Source organism: Patella vulgata, chromosome 4 (genome assembly GCF_932274485.2).
Source record: "Patella vulgata chromosome 4, xgPatVulg1.2, whole genome shotgun sequence".
Lineage (NCBI taxonomy): Eukaryota > Metazoa > Mollusca > Gastropoda > Patellidae > Patella > Patella vulgata.
Window position 1 is genome coordinate 76,145,543 of NC_065882.2, and position 23,378 is coordinate 76,168,920.

The following is a 23,378-nucleotide window of genomic DNA, read 5'->3' on the forward strand; positions in this document are numbered from 1 at the left end:
TTTCTGAAAATGTTGGGCATTAATTAAGCTTGGACCCCCACTATACAATTTTCTTATGTCAAGATTAATTCATTCATGAAAGCAACTATTAATAGTAATTCGGGTATGGATAGCCATTATAAATTACTATTAAAGGAGCTACATATGGAATCTCTTGATAGAAAATTTGATATGAATGTTCACAACCTTTGTATAAATGAATAGTAATGAGTCAGATGGGTTAGGTCTAAATATTAAGGCCATCTGCAGATTTGGTCAAAGGTCACTAGTTGTAAACAGGGTTAGCGCTTAACCCTAAGCCACAGTGTCGTCAACAATCACATGCCCTAACCCTATTTACATCTTAATATTATCTAAATATTTTAAGGCCATAAGCAGATTTGGTCAAAGGTCACTAGTTGTAAACAGGGCTAGCACTTAACCCTAAGCCACAGTGTTGTCAACAATTACATGCCCTAACCCTATTTACATCTTAATATTATCTAAATATTAAGGCCATAAGCAGATTTGGTCAAAAGAACTACGTGTAAACAGGGCTAGCACTCAACCCTAAGCCACAGTGTTGTCAACAATAACATGCCCTAACCCTATTTACATCTTAATATTATCATAATATTAAGGCCATAAGCAGATTTGGTCAAAGGTCACTACGTGTAAACAGGGCTAGTGCTTAACCCTAAGCCACAGTGTTGTCAACAATCACCTGCCCTAACCCGATTTTCATGTCACAACCTTGACAAAATCTGTAGTTGGTCTTAATATTTAGACCTGACTAAGTTAGATGTGTGCAAAGTCATGATCTTCAGTTGTCAAGGTGAAGCGTGCAGTGGTCTTCTGTATATCCCAAGAGATAACAAGTATTGTAATAATATTCCTAGAAAATTAGGTTTTTGCATAACACGATAGAATGAAAGCGTACCGACCCGTAATGGTGGATGACTGTGAGAAGTGAATATATATTTAGTGTGGTCATTTTACAGAAAATGTCCCCAATAACGCACAAAGTTATAGATGATATTATGAAGATTAGTCAGATAATTTACTGATTATAAGATATCAGTGAGTTTTCTTTCCATGATCGTTGTGATTCTTGTATTGAATGAATGAATGATGGATCTTTATTTGTTTATTTAAAAGATATTCAAAAGTCTTTACTTTATCCTAATTTCAATTAATTTTACGTGTTCATTAATAATTTTTTGAAAGTTATTTTTGAGTTTGGTGATATTTTTTACAATTTTTTTTTTTCTCATTTATTTTGTACACCTAGAAGTAATACCAGGCTTTAAAAATTTTCTTGGATTTGACAAATGTTGTGATACTTAAAATTAATGATATATGACATATATAAGACATACACAATATTCACCCGGAGGTATTCAGAAGAAAAGAATAGCCTACAGTTGTCAAATCTAAGAGAGTTTTTGTTTGTTCTACAAATTGATTTAGATTTACAGATTTATTTTTTATTAATTGACAAAGCACAAATTTTGTTACAGATGTATTGAATTTATTTGTTCTCAGGAATTTTATGCAATTCTTTGTATATAGAAATTTCAGAAGTTAATATACACACACCTGCTGAAAGGCATATATTATGATATATTTGAAACCATCATTATAATTGTGTTGGGTTTTTTTTGTGTAACTTGGTTGTAATGAAATATGGATACAGATATGTAAATAGTATGGATAATTTTGAATAGTAAAAAGATTGAACACAGAAAATTTGTATTTGTTTTATTTTGAATTGGTTGTTATAATTTATGCAGTTTGTGGTGTAAGGGGAGATAATATAGCAATCAGGACATTTTGACAGAGTTCCCTCCCTTAATTTTTGTTTCTGAATGCTGTTTGTTGATTAATAAAGCCATGTACTTAATGTTTTAATTGATACCTGCCTGGTAAACACTAAAAAAATGTTTACAGGTACCTGTCCTTGTATGCAGGTTTTAATTAAGACGTATTACCTTTACATTGATCGCTCCCCGTGTTGGCCGAGAAATTTCATCGGGATTTTCCGATGTGGTTTCTCCTTGTGATTAGTGCAGGATGGAGGCCCTGACAAGGACAGCTGTCTAGATGGAATGAAAAACCAAGGGTCACATGTACACATTGGCATGCGCATAATAAATCCCTGGCAGTTGGGATTAAATAGAAGACAAGGCCATAGGGCCGCTGTCTGGGCAAAATTTTTGTCTAGCACACTGTATGGCATATGCCCATCTTCATTAGTCGAGTTGGAGCAGAACAGTAGGACGATAAACCCCATTTCATTTCCATTACATTAAAATGTTGATACGCTTGCAGGATAAGACATTTTTAAAAAATAAAATATATCTTTTTAAAATAAATTTTATTGCTTTGAAGATGGTATATAAAAACGCTTTTTAAATATAAATATAAAGAAATTAGTCATGTATCAATCAATAGCCTCCGTGTCTAAATTACTCGTCCATGCCACTAAATCATCTACTTCTTTTTCCCATGATTCCTCTTTTGCATGGAGAGAGGGTAGAGAATGTTCTAGAAGAATGTCTTGAGACGTAGGTACTGAAAATATTAATATAAACATTATCATATTTCAAGTCTAATAAATATATCTATGGTCCACTGCTGGTGGGGGTGGGGATTGGTGGTCTAATACTAATAAATATATCTATGGTTCACTGGGGGTAATTGGTGGTCTAGGGTCACGACAAGGCTTTCACTTAAATTATGGCATTCAGTCAAATCTTTAACTCAGATTTGCAAAAAAAAAAACTGTAAAGACTGCGACAATTTTTAGCTTTTTCCCAAACTACAAATTTAACTATATTTATATCGTGTAAATTGACTCATTAATAACTTCTCAAGCTGGTAGATTTCAGGACCCCAACACCCACATTCATTGCCTTCATTCAACACGTGATAGCTGCCATTTTGTTTTGAATTCTGTTCCAAAAATTAGCAAACGGTTTGATTTTTAAAGAGATATATTTTTTTTTTGTGTTTTAATATTTAATTGTATAATGAACATTATTTTACCAGATGTCGTTCCAAATATATGGGTAAAACTTTAACTAATAAGTAGTTTCTTTGTAGGGATGAAATCTCTTTAATATTTATGTAGTATGGCTCAGACAATAGGTTGAATTCCTATTTATACTTACAAGGAGAAACTCGTGGAGGTAGATATATTTTCTTCATTTTTTGTAATCTGGCTATTTTGGCTTCTTTTTCTTCTTCGAATGTAGGTTTAGAAGTAAATTTTCCATACATCAACATTGTGTGTCTAAAAAAATAGGATCATTATAAAAATACTTGAAATCATGTTTGGGTGGGTTGGGTGACTGAAGGGTTAATGCGTGCGCATTGCATCATAAGGTCTGTCACTTGGGTCACATGACAATAAGATGGGGTTCAACGTCCACTTGACACAAACTAGGTCATTTCGGGACTAAAATATGTTTCTATTTTATTTCAATAATTTGCTTGCTAATAGGGGTCTTTAACAGTGGGAGGAAACCGGAGGACCCAGAGAAATCCTATGAAGTTGGACAGAAGACTCTACTCCTTGTCACGTACAAGCGAGGAATCAAAACCAGGCCACTTGACTCAATGACAGACCCTCTGATCCTACGCGCACGCGTTAACCACCCAACCCGCCAATGAGCTATCCAAGTTTTCAATATTGTCTAAAATACTTACTCCTCTACTTGTCGTTTGATCTGTTCTTCTATATCATGTTGAGGTAATGCCATGTGGGTTTTCTGTAATTCAGGTCTATCTCTTAAATTTTCTAATACTATATATAGGAAGAAAAGATAAAATAAATTGTTTCAAAAGAGAGAGAAAGAGAGAAATGAGGCTTAACATCCACTGACACAAACCAGGTCATTTTGGACCAACACATGGTTCAATTTTACTTCAACAATTCGCTTGCGCGTAGGGGTCCTTAGCAGTGGGGGGAATCCGGAGGACCAGGAGAAAAACCACGAGGTTGGACAGGCGACCCTGTTCCTTGTCACGCAGAACCAGAGAGAGAGGGAGAGAAAATTGGGGTTTAACTTCCACACAACACAAACTAGGCCATTTTAGGACTAACACATGGTTCAATTTTATTTTATTTTATTTCCTTAGCAGTGGGTTGAAACCGGAGGACCCGACACATAGAACCGGGGAATTGAAACCCTGCCAGTTGACTAGGGTTAGGGTTAGGGAATGACAGACCTTATGATACAGTGCGCATGTGCTAACCATTTGGCCATCCACCCCCCCACCCAATGCCAATGGTATTCACCTCTATAAGTGATAAACAAATAGCGTTACTTACATGGATTAGTATCTGAGGGTTTAGATTTGGAGGTAGCTATACCACACCAAGTTGAATAATAATCTTCAAAAGATAATTTACTAATTTTTCTAGTAGGTTTAACAGGTTTACTTTCATCTATATATTTAGGTTCTACTGGTTTTATATTTCTAGGATCTTCAAGTGGTGCATTTTTTTCTACAATAAAAAAGGAAACAAATAATAACATAATCCTTGAGTGGCATTTAGCGATTGAACACATTAAAAAACACAACACAGTTTATATGGAAAAACAATCACTGGTTTATAAGTATAGCATGACGTTTCGACAAGTATTCTCTTATCGTTATCAAGCACAAATGATATTTAGTTAAGTTAGTGTTAGTGTTTAACGTCCGCTTCCACCGAAGGTGATATCGCAGAAAAGTTGTCTTTTTTTATTTTCATGATCTTAGCGCACGCGCAGGGGTCTTTCGTGTGGGAGGAAACCGGAGTACCCGGAGTAAACCCACGAGGTTGAGAAGGCGCCCCTATCTCCATGCCACATACGCTCACACCAGGGATCGAAACCACAGCCGCAAGCCAGAGGTGACCGGCCAGCTAGAGGTCGAAGCGTGACACTCTAGACCACTAGGCCATCCCAACCCCCCATATTTAGTTAAACTAAAAGGTGATATTTATAGTAAAACAAAAAAGAAGCCATAGTTAAATGCTGTTATAATACAAGATAATAGTTCAATTGATCAAAGGATAATTAAAATTTAATTAATAGTTTTTCCATATAAACTGTGTTGTGTTTTTTTTTAAATAATAACATAAAACAAGTCAACAGTGAGGTAGATGTCCCCCTCCTAAATCCCAACATAAAAAGATGACATACATTAATTTCTTGCACATTGATCCTATTATCATCAAGAGACAGAGGGAGAGAGAGAGAGAGAGAGAGAGGGAGAAATGGGGTTTAATATCCACTTCACAAAAACTAGGTCATTTCGGACTAACATATGGTTCAATTGTATTTCAATAATTCAATAATTAATCTGTAGCTACCCAACTCAGTGCCCCCACCAATTAAATGATTAAATGTGTCACTGCCAATGGAGAGAGAAAGAGAAATGGGGTTTAACATCCACTCAAAACAAACTAGGTCATTTCAGGACTAACATATGGTTCAATTTTATTTCAATAATTTGCTTGCACATAGGGGTTTTTAGCAGCGGGACGAAACCAGACGACCCAGAGAAAACCCACCAGGTTGGACAAGCGACCATACTCCTTGTCACGTACAACCAGGGAATCGAAACCACGCCAGTTGACTCAATGACAGAACTTATGATGCATCCAACCCCCTAGATCCCAACATAAAAAGATGACACACATCAATTTCTTGCACATTGATCTTATTATCATCAAGCAATAAAATTGTTTATAATCTAAGCAGAAAATACTCATTATCACACTTAGTCAAAGTAAACATGTAATGAAATATACACCAAGTTCCACCACTCCCCCATCAGAAGTAGAGTTATTGTGTTCTAAAATCTCGACCAGTCAAATTGCTTATTTCTGCTCATCGAACTCAAAAAGAGTTTCAAATAAAGAACAATGGCATCAAGTTTGAACATCTTATCTTTATTTGAAGCAGATTTATTGTATCTCAAAAAGGTTCATTAAATCATTAAATGGCCGGACCGTTCTAATCTACATAAAATTGGAAGACAAGCAATAGGCAGATTTAGCTCTAGCATCCAAAGGCATCTAGAGTCGATTATGGTCTTGTCATATTAATAAATGGCTAATTATTAGTTTATATAACATTTAAGGCCTAAAGAAAGACAAGCAATAGGCAGATTTAGCTCTAGCATCCAAAGGCATCTAGAGTCGATTTTGGTCTTGTCATATTAACAAATGTCTAATTAATAATTTATATAACATTTAAGGCCCAAAGCAAGACCTGCAATAGGCAGATTTACCTCTAGCATCCGATGGCATCTAGAGTTGATTATAGTCTTGTCATGTTAATAAAAGTCTAATTAATATTTTATATAACATTTTTTAGGCCAAAAGAAACACCTGCAATAGGTAGATTTAGCTTTTACCTAATTATGGATTTACAATCATTACTTACCCTCTAATCTCTGACTAGCAGCAACACAATTAGCCGCCACCTGACGAAATCTTTTAGGATTCTCATTGATCATGGTTACAGCTTCTACATTAACAGCATTCCTCAGGTTAGGATTGGATAATAATGACTAGAAATAATATAATATAATATTTTAAGTAAAAATAAAATAAAATCAAGTACGTACAATCCAAACCATTAGACAAAATTCGAAGTCCTTACAAAAAACAGTATAGGCAAAATAGTGTAATCAGCAAAGGAACTGTTCACCGTGTACAATATACACAACGAACAGTGGTAATAGGTGTCCAGAACAGTAAGCTTACCCTGCCTGGCGCCATACCCACCATAGCTGTATCCAAACCATTAGATGGACCGCAGAAAAAAAAAAAATATTAATATCATTGAAATAGTATGTGGTGGTAAGCATTGTACTTGCTAAGGAGTAGGGTCGCCTGTCCAACCTCATGGGTTTTCTCCGGGTACTCCAGTTTCTTCCCACAGCTAAAGACCCCTACGTGCAAGCGAATCATTGAAATAATATTGAACCATATGTTTGTCCCAAAAGAAACTAGTTTGTGTCAAGTGGACGTTAAACCCCATTTCTCTCTCTCTCTCTCTCTCTATAGTTTTAATACATGTCTGTATTTGGTAAAATTTCTTTTCGGTAAAATCAATGATAAAAATATATAACCAACCTGTATGGATAATAACACAAACGATAGAGAATAACTTTTATCCCAGTTCTCTGGTTGTAAAAAATCTACACACGGTCGACCTGTTATTGCATCAACTTGAAAAGAACCAGAACAACTGGATTAGCATAGATATCAGATATTATTTAATTCTTTATTGAAATTGACAGGCCATTTTACATAAAAATAAAATCAAGAAATAGCTCTCATTCATGTTATCAACTCTCTTTCATGTATAAACCAATTGTAATTCAAAGAATTTGATATAAGATTCTCTGTTATTGGATTATATTTTGTTGATGGGATCAATTCTTGTTCATTCATGGGATCAATTCTGTTTTTAAAGATTCATTATCATGTAAGAGACAAACCTGCCTATTGCATGTTATGTTATATAAAATTATTTAGACATTTATTCACTTGACAAGCCCATAATCAACTCTCTAGATCATCGAATGACCGAGATATTAAATTGATTAGAACACCTGAGCCATTTAATAATATAACATTAAAATGGATAATCAAGACTTTGTTTATTATTGTAACAATGGTACTTGACAATCAAAACTATTTACGTCATAACTTTAAACACTCATACTTTCGCTCAGAATAAAGTAATTAGACTGAAATTTTCAATATATTCATTTTTAATTATCTATTTTTAAACTATTAGTGGTGTACTGTTAGTAAAGAAAGACTGAAGTATATTGTATGTTTTAACACATTTAGTATAGGTGTTAAAAGATTATAAATGTATATGGAATAACTAACAAGTTTAAAATGTATTTTATAAATGTATATAAAATAACTAACAAGTTTAAAATGTGTATTATAGGTGTATATAGAATAACTAACAAGTTTAAAATGTGTAATATATAGAGGATATTTGTCGTTTTAGAGTGAATAACATATTTTATTTCATCGAGAAGCAAGAAAACTTATATTTTCACGAATGCGTAGCATGAGTGAAAATATAAACGTTTTCTTGCTTAGAGATGAAATAAAATATGTTATTCACGACAAAACGACAAATGTTCTATTTATTTTATGATTTTACAATCATTTTAGGTAAAAACAACATGGACTACTGCTAGCCAGTGGAATAACACTTTTATTTCACTGATAAAACGCGGTATTCCACTACTGATCATAAAATAAAGGTGTATATAGAATAACTAACAGGTTTAAAATGTGTATTATAGATGTTAAAAGATTATAAATGTATATGGAATAACTAACAAGTTTAAAATGTATATTATAGGAGTATATGGAATAACTAACAAGTTTAAAATGTCTATTATAGGTGTATATAGAATAACTAACAAGTTTAAAATGTGTATTATAGGTGTTTAGATTACAAATATAGAATAACTAACACATTTAAAATGTGTAGCATAGGTGTTGATTATAAATATTATAAATAGATTATAAATATGGAATAACTAATTATAACTAACAAGTTTAAAATGTATAGTGTAATATACCACACTTACTGTTAGGATGAAATGGAATACTGTGGAAACATAAAGATGGTGGATGTAAATTATAATTCTCATCAAATCTGATATAAACTCTAAATAAACCTCCTGAAAAATATCAATATTAATCCATGAGAAATCTATAATGGTAAGTGAAATTGTTGTTTGAAATAATATTATTTGATAAATTTAAGAAATTGAAGACCAGACAATATTATTAGATTATATTGGGTGTTAAAAACATGTTCATAGAAAACTCATTGAACAGGGGAGCCACAAAGCACAGTGAGTATAACACTCACTAGCCAAGGAGTTGGATTCTAATGTCGGCCAGGAGAGTTCCCCAGGAATTTCAAGTGCGGTTTCTCCATGTCATTCAGTGGTGTAAGACAGATGTTTTGGCAAGGAACAGCATCTGTTCATTCGGACGAGATGAAATTTTGAGGTCCCATGGACACATTGGCGTGCATGCTAAATAACTCTTGATTGTATGTATTCAATGAAGAAAGAAGGGTTGGATGGCCCAATGGTTAGTGAATGTGCGCAGTTTCATAAAGTCTGTCACTGAGTCAAATGGCGTGGTTTCTATTCCCCGGTTGTATATGACGAGGAGTAGGGTCGCCTGTCCAAACTCGTGGGTTTTCTCTGGGTCCTTTGGTTTCCTCCCACTGCTAAAGACCCATACGCGCTAACGAATTATTAAAATAAAATTGAACCACGTTAGTCCCGAAATGATCAAGTGTTTGTGTCTAGTGGATGTTAAACCCCATTTATCTCTCTCTCTCTATGTAGAAAAGGTGGAAACGTTGCAGTCGGGGTCAAATTTCCCTCATAGCACACTGCTAGGCATATGCACATCTCCATTAGCCTAGTTGGCACAGAAAAGAAAACCACATTACATTTCATTTAATGGTGCTATCGCAAAGTAGCAAAGGAATAGAAAAAAAAAATACATCAAACTTTTCTTACCTTCCCATATCGTGTTTTTTAAACCTCTAATTTTAGCAACAAATTCATAAATATTATCATCCTGTAAGGGGAACAACTCAATACCCTGACAAAGATAGGAAAATAGACAAATCATCATTATTTTTTAAAACTACACAGATAATTTTTAATAAAAGATAAATCATGGGTGCTTGTAGTTAGGCAGTCTTTTTTATTTTGCCGAATTTTTATATTGTTATTTACGTACAGCCTGGGCCTTGGGCCTAACCAATAATTCAAGATTCTTTTAGTCACGATATTTGGAAAATTTAAACTCGCAACTTCTCTGAGTATGGTAATTAAAAGTCGTATTCAATCCAAAAGTTTATTATTAATTTGTTTCCTGTGATATTTACATTTTATCAAAGTTCATAAACTTACCCAAGGTGGATCATTTAGAAATTTTGTATAGTCTCTTTCAATTATTAAATGTGCTTTGGAAAACATGATCGACACTTAAAACAATTTTTTATTGGTGAACAGGAATTTTCTGGATGGTTCTTATTTCTGGCTATTCTTTGTACTGACAGTGTTTTGTATTTCTAAGACCTGAATGGTAGAAAAAAGGTTAAAAAATAAAATTATTTTCGAGAATGAGAAAAAATATGTCATCAAGTATGTCTACTAAAACATAATATGGAAGTACTGTATGAACTTGTACCTGGCATTTTGAACTTTGTGCCAGACGTATTTTAAACATTATTATGACCGACGTAAGTCATATGATGAGTTCTATATATGAAAAAGCTATGTTCTATGATAAATTTCCCATTTTGAACTTTGTGCTAGAAGTATTATAAATATCAATAAAAACTAGTGTTGAAAATTGGAACGAGATTTGTGATCCGAATACTTTTGTTTGCTATTCGAATACTATTCGGATAATTCGGAAACGTGAAATTCTTGAACAAAATCACATCAAAAATTCATATACTCATAATTTCTTACTTATTTCAATGTTTATGAGTGTCTGTGTATGCCTAGTATGAAATTTTAGTTCCGATTTGCAAACTGTTTGAGCCGCGAAGAAAAAAAACGTGCCTACCTTTAGCCGCAATCCATGATATCCAAAAAAATCAATGAGGTAAATAAATTTGTGTATAACTACTCCTGTAATCCGCGACCCTCCTACTGATCATTTTTGCTCAATCAACACGAATGAAAAAAGTAAAATAAAAACATCTGACATTTATTCCGCCAAGGTCGTTTGCCTCATTCTGATAATCTACTGCTATTGAACCAATCAGTAAGTGAGAATATACGTGACCTAGGTCGTTATGAATAAATTTCATTGCGGGAAGCCTAAGCACAGTGTTAACACAGAGTAAACTGTGGTGTTAACCTGTATCCTGTAAACCCAAGAAGTAGCTTCTATCTAGCATAAACCAGCGCAAGGAATGAATGAATATTTTTTTATTTAGACTACTGTTTTCATTGCACTGCATTAATATTTTTATTAGTTACTTTCGCTAAATAATACGTGTGATATTAACATTTGTGCTCAAAGCTGCGTACGTGATGGAAAATTTCAAAGTAATCAGATGTAAAAATGGCTAAATATAGAGCATACAGAATGTCAGAAGAGTGTAACGAATAGTAAAATGATTCAGATAACCCTTATTTTGTATCCGTTAACGGATATCCGAATAGTAGTTTCAACACTAATAAAAACACTGATAAAAGACAAATCTGTGATTGACACCAGAGGGATTGTGTCTGACAAAGTCCAATCTGATTAAAACACAGATCCTATTTCGTTGTTGTTTTTATTGTTCAAAATTTCGTTTTACTTGTTTTTACTACACTAGGATCTGTAAGAGTTGTTATATAACCTGTGTTCTGGTTGATGTGAGGGATTAGCCAATTTAACGGTCTGTTGCAGCGAGTTCTTGGCATGCGATGCACGGAACTGTGGGTATCCTACAAGAAAAATCAATGCTGATCGGTTAATCAAATGTCTGACTTCATAGGGTCAAAAATCGCTTTATGACCCCTGATGCGACCTCCCACTACAACTGGTCAGATCTTCATGTAGTAGAGGCCATCGAAAGTATAAAAAATGAAACGAAATATCGATCTGTATATTAATAAGATTGGACAAAGTCTGAATTAGTGCCAGACATTGTCAGTGATTGATGCCTTACTTCCTGGCTTCATAATGGACTATAGTAAAAATACTACCAGTTACATGAAGTCGATCCTTTAATTCAAGAAAAATAGTAGGCCTATAGGCCCTACTGGTAGTTTCTTTGATTGTGCATGAATTGTTTTCAGCTAAAACGTTGCAGACAATCTCTTACTAAGTCTCCGTCTTCATTAGCCCAGTCGGAGCAGAACAGTAGGACGTTAATTAAACCCCATTTCATTTTATATCTTACTAAGTCTAGATACAGTCATTTTCATTATTCAAATGATACAAATTTGCACACCGTTATCTAAATAGACGAACACATGCATATTTATGCAGTAGGCCTATAATATAAGCATAAATAAACTAGCCTCTCTCATTTAGAATGAGATTGAATTGGGTTGATCTGATGTGCTATTTTGATTAGTGATAGGGAGACCTCTAGACTTCCATTAAAAGTTTTATTTCTAAAGATTAAGAGGATGCCAGCTTATCTCAAAGGAAAATAAATAGATCAACGCACATCCAGTAAAATCAACTACCAGTAGGCCTACTGTTTTTGTTGTAGCTGGGGAAGGTGGTTACCAAACTCAGTACAGCTCAGCCTATTGAATTGAATTGACTGTTAATTGTATGCAAGTCAATGATGGTCATAGATGGTCTTCAATTTGACCACTTTCAATAACATACAACATTCAAACACTTCATTGCATTTAGGCTACATGGATTATTCATTAATATTAGTGAATTTCTTGGATATTTGCTACTGCTTTAATTTAATTTAATTAAAGGAGCTAAGTCACTAATATTTGGGACCTAGAAATTGACACAAATAGGTCGCAACGCATACAATAATGTAATATTAATGTATATAAATTGATTTACATTCAAACGTTTCTGTTTTTACTGTAATTTTTAATCAGTTAGGTTCGGCGAAATACGCCAGTATTCTCAATCAAATTTCAATCTCTAGCGTCTGGTTATTCCAGTCTACGCCGATATTATTTATTGGGCTTGCTCTCCAGACAAGAATATAGCGTCACCCTTTGACATGACTTGTGGAATATGCTTAGCCTCGTTTTTCGAGTCCCTTATTACAAATAGCGCTGAAACACATTATGGTACACAATTCGTGTACCAATTGTAAAATGTTTATTTTGTCTTAAATATTGGATATCAAAAGGCCATCTTTTCCCAATAAGATTACAACATCAATGTTGATTTAAACCGACAAATAAATCGTGTTTTCAATGTCAAAGATTTTGGATGATATTGAGTTAAAGACTTATTAGGCGCTACTTTAATTGAGCAGTGCTTATAAAGTCAAAATTATTGCACTATGGTACTAGACTAGATATTTAAAACAAGATCATGCTTACCAATTCACTTTTAAAAGCAACTTTACTGCCAAAGTCATAGATTAGTATTTTCCCTTGGAAATATTTGTAAATGATTTAAATTATAGAAAAGACTTCAAATAAGTCAAAACTTCATTCTTTGCCAGCCATATTGTTTATCTTCGATACACTACACAACGCATGCGCATATTCAATAACATCCGGTGATAACAACACGTGCTTTTGTTTACGTCTGCTGTCAAATTCGTGACACGTTAAAACCGTTAGACGAGTGAATTCGACGACAAACACAAGTGGCACGTTATTTCTGACTGGGTTTTAGAAACATTGAACAAGTTGACATTAAAAAAAAAATTCAGTATTCAAATTTTATCGATCGACTGTGGTAAGCCTATCCCAAAAATAAACCTTTTTCTGAGGGCTTATTTTCGTGAAGATTTTGATATGCCGAGGCCTTCTTTACATTTTCCAAACCATGCCTTCCTAAACCGAACTTCCTCGACCACATGTTTAGACTGGTCCAGTCCAATTTTAAAATAATAATTTTAAAATGCTTGCACCAGTAGCCTAGGCCTAATATAGACAATAAAAATATGAAAAATATGACCTACTTTGCATATCAAATGAATCGCGCACACGTTATGCGTCTGTCATGTCTTGTGCTGTAATAATTTTTAAAAAAAATGATATTACTTAAAAAGTCAAGAATTATTTAAACGCTGGGTCCATTTATCTAAACGACAATAACAAGATGAATTCCAACATTTTTACCATCACTTCGTAAAGCGTAAGAGGAAAATCGGGTTTTGTGGTGGAAATTTCACTAGCCGTGGATATCACATTCTGGTTTCGGTTCTCGACAAGGAGTAGAGTCATCTGCCAAACTTTGTGGGTTTTATCCCCACACCCCCACGCTTCTGATTACCCCAACGCGCAAACGACTTACTGAAATTATTATTATGTCAGTTCCGAAATGATCTATTTTGTGTTCAGTGGACGTTACCCCCTCCCCTCTCTCTCCCCCTCTCTCTAGTACCCAAACGATCATTTTTTAGCAACCATTGCTATAAGATAAAATCAACTGTTATGGATATATTGTCATCATCACGTCTGAATAAATTAATATTCACTCGTTGTGCAGCCGGGGGTTTGTTTTGATAATCAAGCCCGGGTGTTTCGTGCACGTGGTAATTTGCATAACAAAGCTTGCTAGACATGTCGTCATTAATTTAGGATACCTTGCAAAACAGAAGCGCAAACGGTTAACGATCATAAATACAATGTTGACAATTAAAGATTCTAGCGGTACTCACCCAGACCATGTCGAACAGATCACACCGCCAAGATCTAAGAATCAGAAATTAGTGGACCGTCGAATAGATCTGTTTTATAAGTCTACAAAGTCAACCAATCTAAAGACCAGATCAACAAAACGGTATAGTGATCAGTAATTATTTTTACCTCATGGCTGGTTCACTCGCTTTGATCATAGCGGATCAACTTACGAAACCTTCCCAAACAAATCCAGCTATTTCTTTTTAGCTTTGCTGTCTCTGAAGTGCGCACATGACGCAAAATGGGCCACGTTGGTCGATCGGTATAGAGCATTGGCTTGTCGTCTGGAATGTCACGGTTTCGAATCCGGGTATTAATCCCACCAATTTTTAATCCCGGTTCTTACGAAGCTAAGTGACTATTCATTCGGATGGTACTGAAATTCGTGGCGTGCACGTATGAGAACCCGTAGCATTTTAAATTTGATGAAGAGTATAGACAGAAACCAGACAAAATTCCCGCCCTCGCATTGCACAAGTATACCACTGAAATTAAAAAATACCATATATTAGTTTCAGAATTTAACCCCATTCTAATTCACATTTAATTGCAATTTTCGATAAAGCCGTAAATTGTCTTTTGAGGGATTTCAAATATCTTGCTAACTATACTATTATTCGGAAACAAGAGGGGAAACGGCAACACTCAGAGGCTGGACTGCAGGCCGGTAGATCTGTGTAACTGTTGGGTCAAACAATTATACCTGGGACGAGAGCAGACATTAACAGATATTTAAAAATCCCACGTAACAGCAGTACAAAAACAGACTTTGGTTGAAATGAGGGGTGGTTTATTCATCGTTTCGGGTATTTTAAACTCTTTCAATTCTAGTATATTTTGAACTGGTGTTGTTGTGCGGGGATTTTTAAATATATTATAGAGTTATGATGATGTAAAACTTTTGCCAAATTGGGCATCGTCTACAGACGAGAATCGTAAGGCAGTCATTCGATGGCCCCCTTTAAATCCTATTGAATCCTACCATTGCGGCGGGTTGGGTGGCCGAAGGGCCTGGCAAGGCCTGTGTCTTGTCATTCGGATGGGAGAAAAAACCGAGGTCCCGTGTACACGTTGTCGTGCACGTAAAAGAGCCCTCGACAGATGAAATTCGATATAAGGTTAGGTCGTCTGTACGTTTTCATTAGCCCAGTCGGTGCAGAACAGTCGAATCTAAAGCCCCATTTCCTTTGCAGAAATATTGGTAATTATGAGAAGACCCCTACATCTGGTAATGACAAGTTTCCATATAGGCAGAAGACATTGTCACCGTGGATTATTAAAGGGAATACTTATGGAAAAACCTGCCACACTCCGCGAAGAAGACGTCGCCGAAAACCATCTACTCCAAAGAGAAGTGCTTCTTCCAATGACCCAGATTTTCGAGGTGCCACGGTATGGTTCAATCGACCAACAACTCAAGATGGACAGGGCAACCAACTCATGATAACCTCGTGCTTTAGGTAAAAAAAATAATAAGAATGCAGTTTGAAAATGAATATCAGTATTATTATCTGGGTATAATATGGGGGTGGGGTGGTTAGCACGTGCGCGCTGTATCATAAGGTCTGTTATTGCAGTCAACTATCGTGGTTTCGATTCCCCGGTTGTGCGTGACAAGGAGTAGGGTCGCCTGTCCAACCTCGTGGGTTTTCTCCGGGTCCTCCGGTTTCCTCCCACTGCTAAAGACTCCTATGCTCAAGCGGATTGTTGAAATAAAATTGAGTCATATGTTAGTCCTGAAATGACCTAGTTTGTGTCGAGTGGACGTTAATCTCTGTCTCTGTCTCTCTCTCTCTCTCACTCACTCTCTCTGGTATTATATCTAGGTGTTTAGAAAGGGAATCGAAGTAAATAAAATCGGTTAATTCTGTGTACAAGGCTCGTTTTCCTAGTTCCAAGCATGTATCTGTTATACGTTTTTACTCTTATATTTATTTCTAGCAATACAAGTCACCACAAGATGTTAAAAGCTAGAAAAACACACCCACACGATTCATTCTCCGATTCTAAGTCTAGTTCTGAAAATGAGGAACTTCAAGGAAACGCGACTTTCCCAATAGGCTTAGGTAAGTACATGTACAATGTCTTTAGTCTAAGTGTATTGGACACTTTGTTAATCTTTAAACAACTCACAACTCAAGATGCACAGGGCTAAATCTATTTGTTAAGGCTATTTGTCACGCATACCTAGATGTAAATAATGTAAGGCCACGTGATTTTTGGTGAGATTGTAGGTTAGGGTTACGGTAAGCATTGGGGCTAGGTTCGGGGTTAGGGATATGATCAACACTAGCCATGTTTATATATCGTGACCTATGACGCAAAATTAAGCTGGCCTTATCATTTAGTACTAACCAGATGGACAGGGCAACCAGCTTATAATAAACCTAATGCTTTAAGTCAAAATAAAGAATACTGATTGACAATGGCTATCAGTATTAGTAACTTAGTACAATATCAACTTTTATTAAAAGTCTAGTCTAGGTTAGATACACAGGCAATATGTTATATATTTTAGTCCATGTGTATTGTATTTGTGGTATTTTGGTCCATGTACATTATGTATAACGGTGGTATATTGCATATGTGGTATTTTGGTCGATGTATATTATATATAACGACGTTACATGGATATTATATGGTATTTTGGTCTATGTATATTATGTATAGGCCTAACGGTGGTATATGGTATATTGGTCTATAATATAAATGAAATGGAGTTTAACGTCCTACTGTTCTGCTCCGACTGGGCTAATAAAGACGGGCATACGCCATACAGTGTGCTATGGGTCAAATTTTGCCCGGACAGCGGCACTACGGCCTACTTTTATATCGAATTCCAATTGCCAAGGGATCTTTTACGTGCAAGCCAATGTGTACACGGGGCCTCGGTTTTTCGTACCATCCGAACGACTATACCTTGTTACTTGCCAGACCCTCTGTCCTGCTTCACTGACAAGGGGGAACCACGCCGGAAAATCTGGATGAAATTTCTAGGCCAATGCAGGGATCGAACACCCGACCTCAAGGTGAGCGAACCAACGTCTTACCCGCCCAACCGGTCTAGAATATAACGACGTTACACGGACTGTTAGTCTATATTTTAGTCTAGATATATTCAATAACCACCGTTCATATAATAGTGTCTGTATGCATGTTGGATATTAACGGTAATATATTTTATTTTTGTCTATTGGGTATTACCAATCGTATATTATATTGTTAGGTGGTATTATAATGGATGTATGTATTACCTAATTATCAGATTCTTATCTCTGCGTATTGAGCAGTAGCGGGTATATATTGTGTATTGTGTATTACGGCTATGTACGAGTTGTTGTTGTTAGTTAGTTGTATTTTACGTCCGCTTCCACCGAGGTGATATCGCAGACAAATAGGGGATCACGGTGGCTAAGTGGGTAAGGCGCTGGCTCGCTAACCTGGAGGTCGGGTGTTCGATCCCTGCATTGGCCGAGAAAGTTCATCCAGATTTACCGGCGTGGTTCTCCCTTGTCAGTGATGCAGGGCAGAGGGGCTGACAAGGACAGCTGTCTCGTTGTTCGGATGGGACGAAAAACCGAGGTCCCGTGTACACATTGGCGTCCACGTAAAAGATCCCTTGACAGTTGGAATTCGATATAAGAGTAGGCCGTAGTGCCGCTGTCCGGGCAAAATTTCCCTCATAGCACACTGTATGGCGTATGCCCGTCTTCATTAGCCCAGTTCGGAGCAAAACAGTAGGACGTTAAACCCCATTTCATTTCATTTCATTTCATTTCATGCTATGTACGAGTATTATCGACGGTGTATATTCTGGGCTATGTATATCGAATATTAACGGCCGTGCATATTCAAGTCTATGTATATCCAATCGTAACGGCTGTGTATATTCAAGACTATGTATATCAAGTGGAAACGGCCGTGTATATTCAAGTCTATGTATATCGAGTTGTAACGGTGTATATTCTATGTATATCGAGTGGTAACGGCCGTATACATTTGCAACACAGTACCGACAACTACGATTTGGTAGTCCCGAAGAGGGCTTGTTCAAAGTGTTTGTATATTCAAGGCTACATTATATTCAATCAGACAAATGGTAAAATGTCCCATAATCCTTCCAGGCCCGTGTTTTAAGGCTAAATCTATTTTTTAAGGTCAGATAAATTTTCGTCAAGGTCGCTGAGATGTAAATAAGGGATACGTGATTGTTGGGGAGATTGTTGGTTATGTTCAGGGTAAGCATTGGGGCTAGCGCTGTTTACTTCTCGTGACCTTTGACCAAACTTGAATTTGGCCTTATCAAATAGATCTAACCATATATTTAATGTTTTTTAATATACATTTTATTATTTACATGTTACATGCTGTTAAATTAATATTCCTGTAAAAGAAATCATTTTGTTTTCAGGTAAAACATGTGCGTCTTGTAATACCAGACGCACGCCGTTATGGAGAGATGCAGAAGATGGAACACCCTTATTTAACGCTTGTGGTATACGGTAAGTTAACATTTATCTTGGAGCCACGATGGCCCAGTGGGTGAGGTGCTTGTTCGATCTCTGTGTTGACCGAGAAAGTTCATCGGATTTATCGGCGTTCTCCCTCCCTCCCTTGTAATTGGTACAAGACAATGTATTGGATATTATGATCTTATAGTTTCACAGCAAGATAACATCATCATTATTGAGTAAAACGGCGAATTTGTACTACATTGACTATGGATTAAAACATTTTGTCTGTAGCCACTTTGCTTCGGGCGGTATTTTTCGGGCATCGATCATGTTTTATCAATTGTTCGGGAATCATAATTTCTTTAAATTGACTAATAGATTAAAATTTAAAACATTTAAAATCAGTGTAATAAACAGTGTCTATATATGAACAGTGTTTTTCGAGCATCATAAATGTGTCTTTATGAATTCGACATAGTTAATAACTTATGATGTACAGTTGTGTCTTAATTGATTATTATTTTGTTTTGAAGGTACAGGAAATACAGAGTCCGTTGTACTCAGTGTTGGCACATACCAAAGAAATCCAGCAAGATGTATCCAATATGCCCACTCTGCGGCAGCTATCTCAAATACTCTCAGAACCGAAAACTATCCTAATATAAATGTTTTTAGATATATTTATAAACGAAAAATCCTTAATTGTGTTTTAGAATTTTTTTTTTTTAGGTTTATTCGAACTGAAAATCAAGAGCGGGCAGCATTCATTATGCATTTTGTAGGCTATACAATTTCCAATGGAACATTATTCGGCAAACATTTTGACTTTGAATTTTACATATACGGTCGATATTCTTAAATTTAAATTTGTACATTTTACTTATACAATTAATTCATTTTTGTATTTTATTCATATTGTAAATCATTGGTTTTATATTCAAATTATTGTATCTTAAAAATTTTGGATTCGGTGATTGGAGTTGTTTCCCTTGTGATTTTTTAATGCCGAGAAAAAATTATTTGTCCGACTAATAACGATGATTATAAATTGATCTAAATTATAATGTATCATGTGTTGTACATGAATTATATTTTATTTGGAGTTGTCAGTTCACTTAGTCTTATAGAATTCTTGATATTTTAGTCAGTTCTCGAGTTTTAGTGTAAAAATTCTACACATTATGTTTTGTTTAATTTTATTATTAAGGACAGACGACAGAGAGTTTTGTTATGTTTGAAATTATTATTCCCCCATTTCTTATTGTTTATATTTGTTAATTATTTGGAATTAAAGCAAAATTCCTGACCAGTATTTATTAATTGTGATATTGTTTTGTATTTTAATACATGAAAATTTGTTCATGTAGATTGTCAAATAAAGTTAAACGCTCTATATATTATTATGTTCTTGTTTTTTTTTGTCCCAGCTTGTCTGCGATATCACCTCGGTGGACGCGGACTTTAAATAAAGCTATTCCACACACTCTTATCCCAGTTTGTCTGCGATATCACCTCGGTGGAAAAGGGCATTAAGTAATGCTATTTCACACACACACTTATCCCATTAATTGACATTTTAGAAGCTGTCAGCTGCCAAGAGCATAACCAAACCAAACTTTATCTGATAGACAATACCTCTCTTTCGGACTTATGATAGTAAATGAAAATGAAATGAAATGGGGTTTAATGCCCTACTGTTTTACTCCGAACTGGGCTAATGAAGACGGGCATACGCCAAACAGTGTGCTATGAGGGAAATTTTGCCCGGACAGCGGCACTATACGGCCTACTCTTATATCGAATTCCAACTGCCAAGGGATCTTTTACGTGCACGCCAATGTGTACACGGGACCTCGGTTTTTCGTCTCATCCGAATGACTAGACAGCTGTCCTTGTCAGACCCTCCGTCGACTTAAGATAGTATATAACATACTGAAGTACGACTGAAAAAGTAATTCTTTGAATTTAATTATTATATTTCATGTCCAAAACGTCACACCTTGACAGGACCGTCGAGATCGGTCCCCATAATAATTTGCCAACATGTGTTTATTAGTGTAAACATAGTCTCGGGGACTCGTCGAATTTATTGTTGCTTCGCTATACCCCCCCCCCCCATTTCCCCAATATTATACGTCGTGAATGCAAAGGTGCGGTAATAATTTGACCAGGCAGCGGCGGTTAACCGATTAAATTCCAACATCCAATGTTAAATGACTCAAGTCATTCACATTCGGGACCACAATATATCTTTGTACTATCTGTCCATAGTTTTCAAGATCTAAACAGAGCGATCTTTTTTTTAAATCTGAACCTTAAAGGGACTATGCCGAATTGAACAGAGTCTCAAAAATAAAATTCCGAGTACGTATGAAATTTAAGCGCCAAAATATAAAGGAATGGTGTATTTACCCTGTCTCAAAATTTCAGCTCAAAATATTGAGTCATTTGGACGTGAACGTCAAAACTGCTTATCCGGACACGTAACCCTTTTAAGATTTTGGGTCAATTCTTTCGTTGGGTGACCTGATAATCGATTCCCGTTCCTTTAGGGGCTTATTCAGTTAATGACCCATGTGCTGTACTTGATAACGAAAGGTAAATTTCACCTACACATTATTCTTATAAAATAAAAGTCTGGTTTTATCCAGACACCGCATAATACAGCTCGGGGCACCGGTCCCCACTTCCAGATTAAGACTGGCGGGTTTAAGTTGTTTGAAAACGTCTCAAATACGTCGAGTTAGTTGCTCGGCCTTAAGGTTGAGGATTTTAAGGGATTTTAACACAACAGTAATCAGTTTTATTCTGCAAAATATTATCGGGATTGGCCCTTTAATGGTTGCGTCAAAATTATAGTTTGTAGGCCTACCGGTTTAATACCTGTGATTGAAAGATAAAAACTTTTCAAATAGATATATAGTAAATTGAATTACCATTCCGGAAAGATAGCTGGAATGTCTTAAAAAAATTGTTAGAAATGAGAAAAACTTTAAAACGAAACTATATTTCTGATCTGACACTGCCAGACAGAGTCACGTTATTTTTTAACCACCGAAGTACCAGATATTCTATCCTTGCGAGCATTTTCTGGCCGGTTCGAATGGATTTCGCTTTCTTAATTGTAGTTATTTCCCTTTGTCCATAAAGGCTGATTAGCCGCAATTTTCCTGCGTGTTCTGTTTTTCCTATACTCTTTCATACCCTAAAGAACCGCTTAGTGGGACTCGAATCGATTTCAATAAATGAATGTAAAAGATTAAATGTATTGATTGATATCAATACTTATTATTGCGCGAGAAGGATGTTCATCATGGGTTCGTTCACTTTTTTTCTGGGTTGTTTCACTCCATTTCTTTATTTGTCCCCTTGTCAGGTGTGAAGGATGGACACCGTGCGAGGAACAGCGTCTAGTCGTTAGGATGGAACAAACAAAAGAGCCCCCCCCCCCCTACACATGATATTGGTGTCCACGTAAAATAACCCTGGCAATTTGGAATCCGAAATAAGAGTAGCCCATAGCGCTGCTGTAGTGCTGGTATAATGCTAAAAAAGATTACCTGACAGTCGGGAATCGAAATAGAAGCAGGCTGTGTTGCAAAATATCTCTTACAAGCATGCTGCATAGCCTAATGGCTGTCTTCATTAGCCGAATGGAGCAAAAAAGTAAAAAGTTTTTATTTTTGATAGAGATGTACTGTTTTCTTCTTTCCGTTTCTGTTGTTTTCCTTGTTACTGGTGAAGGATGGAGGGCCTGGTGTGCCCCCCCCCCCCTTGTTACTGGTGCAGGATGGAGGGCCTGGGAAGAAACAGTATCTAGTCCAGGGCTTTCACTTCAACATTTTCCCAGCCGGTTATTTTTCACACGGAGAAAGTGGTGCTATTTTTAACACACAATAAGAAGCCACAAAAAAACCAAAACATGCTGTTGAAATGTCGACCGGGTTTAATTGGGTCAAGGACAGTCACACAAAAATTCACATCGGCATTTATACCCACCCACCTACCTAATAAATAAAGGAACTCATGTAATCAATTAAGTAAGAGTAGGGTTGTAGTGCCGCTTGTCCAGGCAACATTTCCCTCATAGCACTCTGCATGCCGTATGCCCTTAATTAACCCTGGTTTCGATTCCCCCGTTTGTACGTGCCAAGGAGTAGGGTCGTCTGTCCAACCTCTTGGGTTTTCTCTGGGTCCTCCAGTTTCCTCCCACTGCTAAAGACCCCTACGTGCAAGCGAATTATTGAAATGAAATTGAACCATATGTTAGTTCAAAATGACCTGGTTTGTGTCGAGTGGATGTTAAACCCCATTGATGTTGTAATGGCTTCTTTAGAACCTACTTAAAAATTTGTTTATAAAATATTGGGTCAAAAAAAATCAAGACAAGCCATAACACAGCAATAAATCACATTCAAGTGGCTGCTCTCGGACTCTCAAATTCCTTTTCACCAGAGAAAAGAATAAAAAAGGCAAAAAAAAAGATTGATACGAACATTTTTAAGGAGTTTATTTATACCATAT

At 35.9% G+C, this 23,378-nt stretch overlaps 1 protein-coding gene and 1 long non-coding RNA gene across 5 annotated transcripts; one reads left to right on the forward strand and one right to left on the reverse strand.

The window, feature by feature from the left end:
• Positions 1 to 2,339: 2,339 nt before the first annotated feature.
• LOC126819313 (uncharacterized) lies at positions 2,340 to 14,648 on the reverse strand. Of its 4 annotated transcripts, none has more exons than XM_050547299.2 (10): positions 14,527 to 14,648; positions 9,961 to 10,128; positions 9,562 to 9,646; positions 8,608 to 8,700; positions 7,118 to 7,212; positions 6,423 to 6,549; positions 4,316 to 4,492; positions 3,691 to 3,787; positions 3,153 to 3,274; positions 2,340 to 2,553 (listed from the first exon to the last, which is right to left on the reverse strand). In XM_050547299.2, the coding sequence occupies exons 2-10, from the start codon at positions 10,024 to 10,026 to the stop codon at positions 2,423 to 2,425; spliced, it is 993 nt and encodes a 330-aa protein (XP_050403256.1). In that variant the 5' UTR covers positions 10,027 to 10,128; positions 14,527 to 14,648; the 3' UTR covers positions 2,340 to 2,422. The 4 variants fall into 4 exon arrangements, with proteins under 4 accessions (XP_050403256.1, XP_050403258.1, XP_050403257.1 ...); XM_050547301.2 differs by lacking the exon at positions 14,527 to 14,648 and adding an exon at positions 14,379 to 14,445; XM_050547300.2 differs by lacking the exon at positions 14,527 to 14,648 and adding an exon at positions 13,087 to 13,223.
• On the forward strand, positions 14,413 to 16,453 carry LOC126819332 (uncharacterized). The gene is made up of 3 exons (XR_007679581.2): positions 14,413 to 14,500; positions 15,594 to 15,860; positions 16,342 to 16,453. It is a non-coding gene; the product is annotated as an uncharacterized LOC126819332 (long non-coding RNA).
• The last annotated feature ends 6,925 nt before the right edge of the window (positions 16,454 to 23,378 follow it).

What these genes read in the sequence shown, in the direction of transcription:
- LOC126819313 (XM_050547299.2), bottom strand. Translation starts at nt 10,026, where the DNA reads ATGTTTTCCAAAGCACATTTAATAATTGAAAGAGACTATACAAAATTT. An exon ending in TTCTAAATGATCCACCTTGG is followed by an intron (nt 9,647 to 9,960) that starts GTAAGTTTATGA and finishes TATCTTTGTCAG; the next exon opens with GGTATTGAGTTGTTCCCCTT. An exon ending in TATTCCATTTCATCCTAACA is followed by an intron (nt 7,213 to 8,607) that starts GTAAGTGTGGTA and finishes GTTCTTTTCAAG; the next exon opens with TTGATGCAATAACAGGTCGA.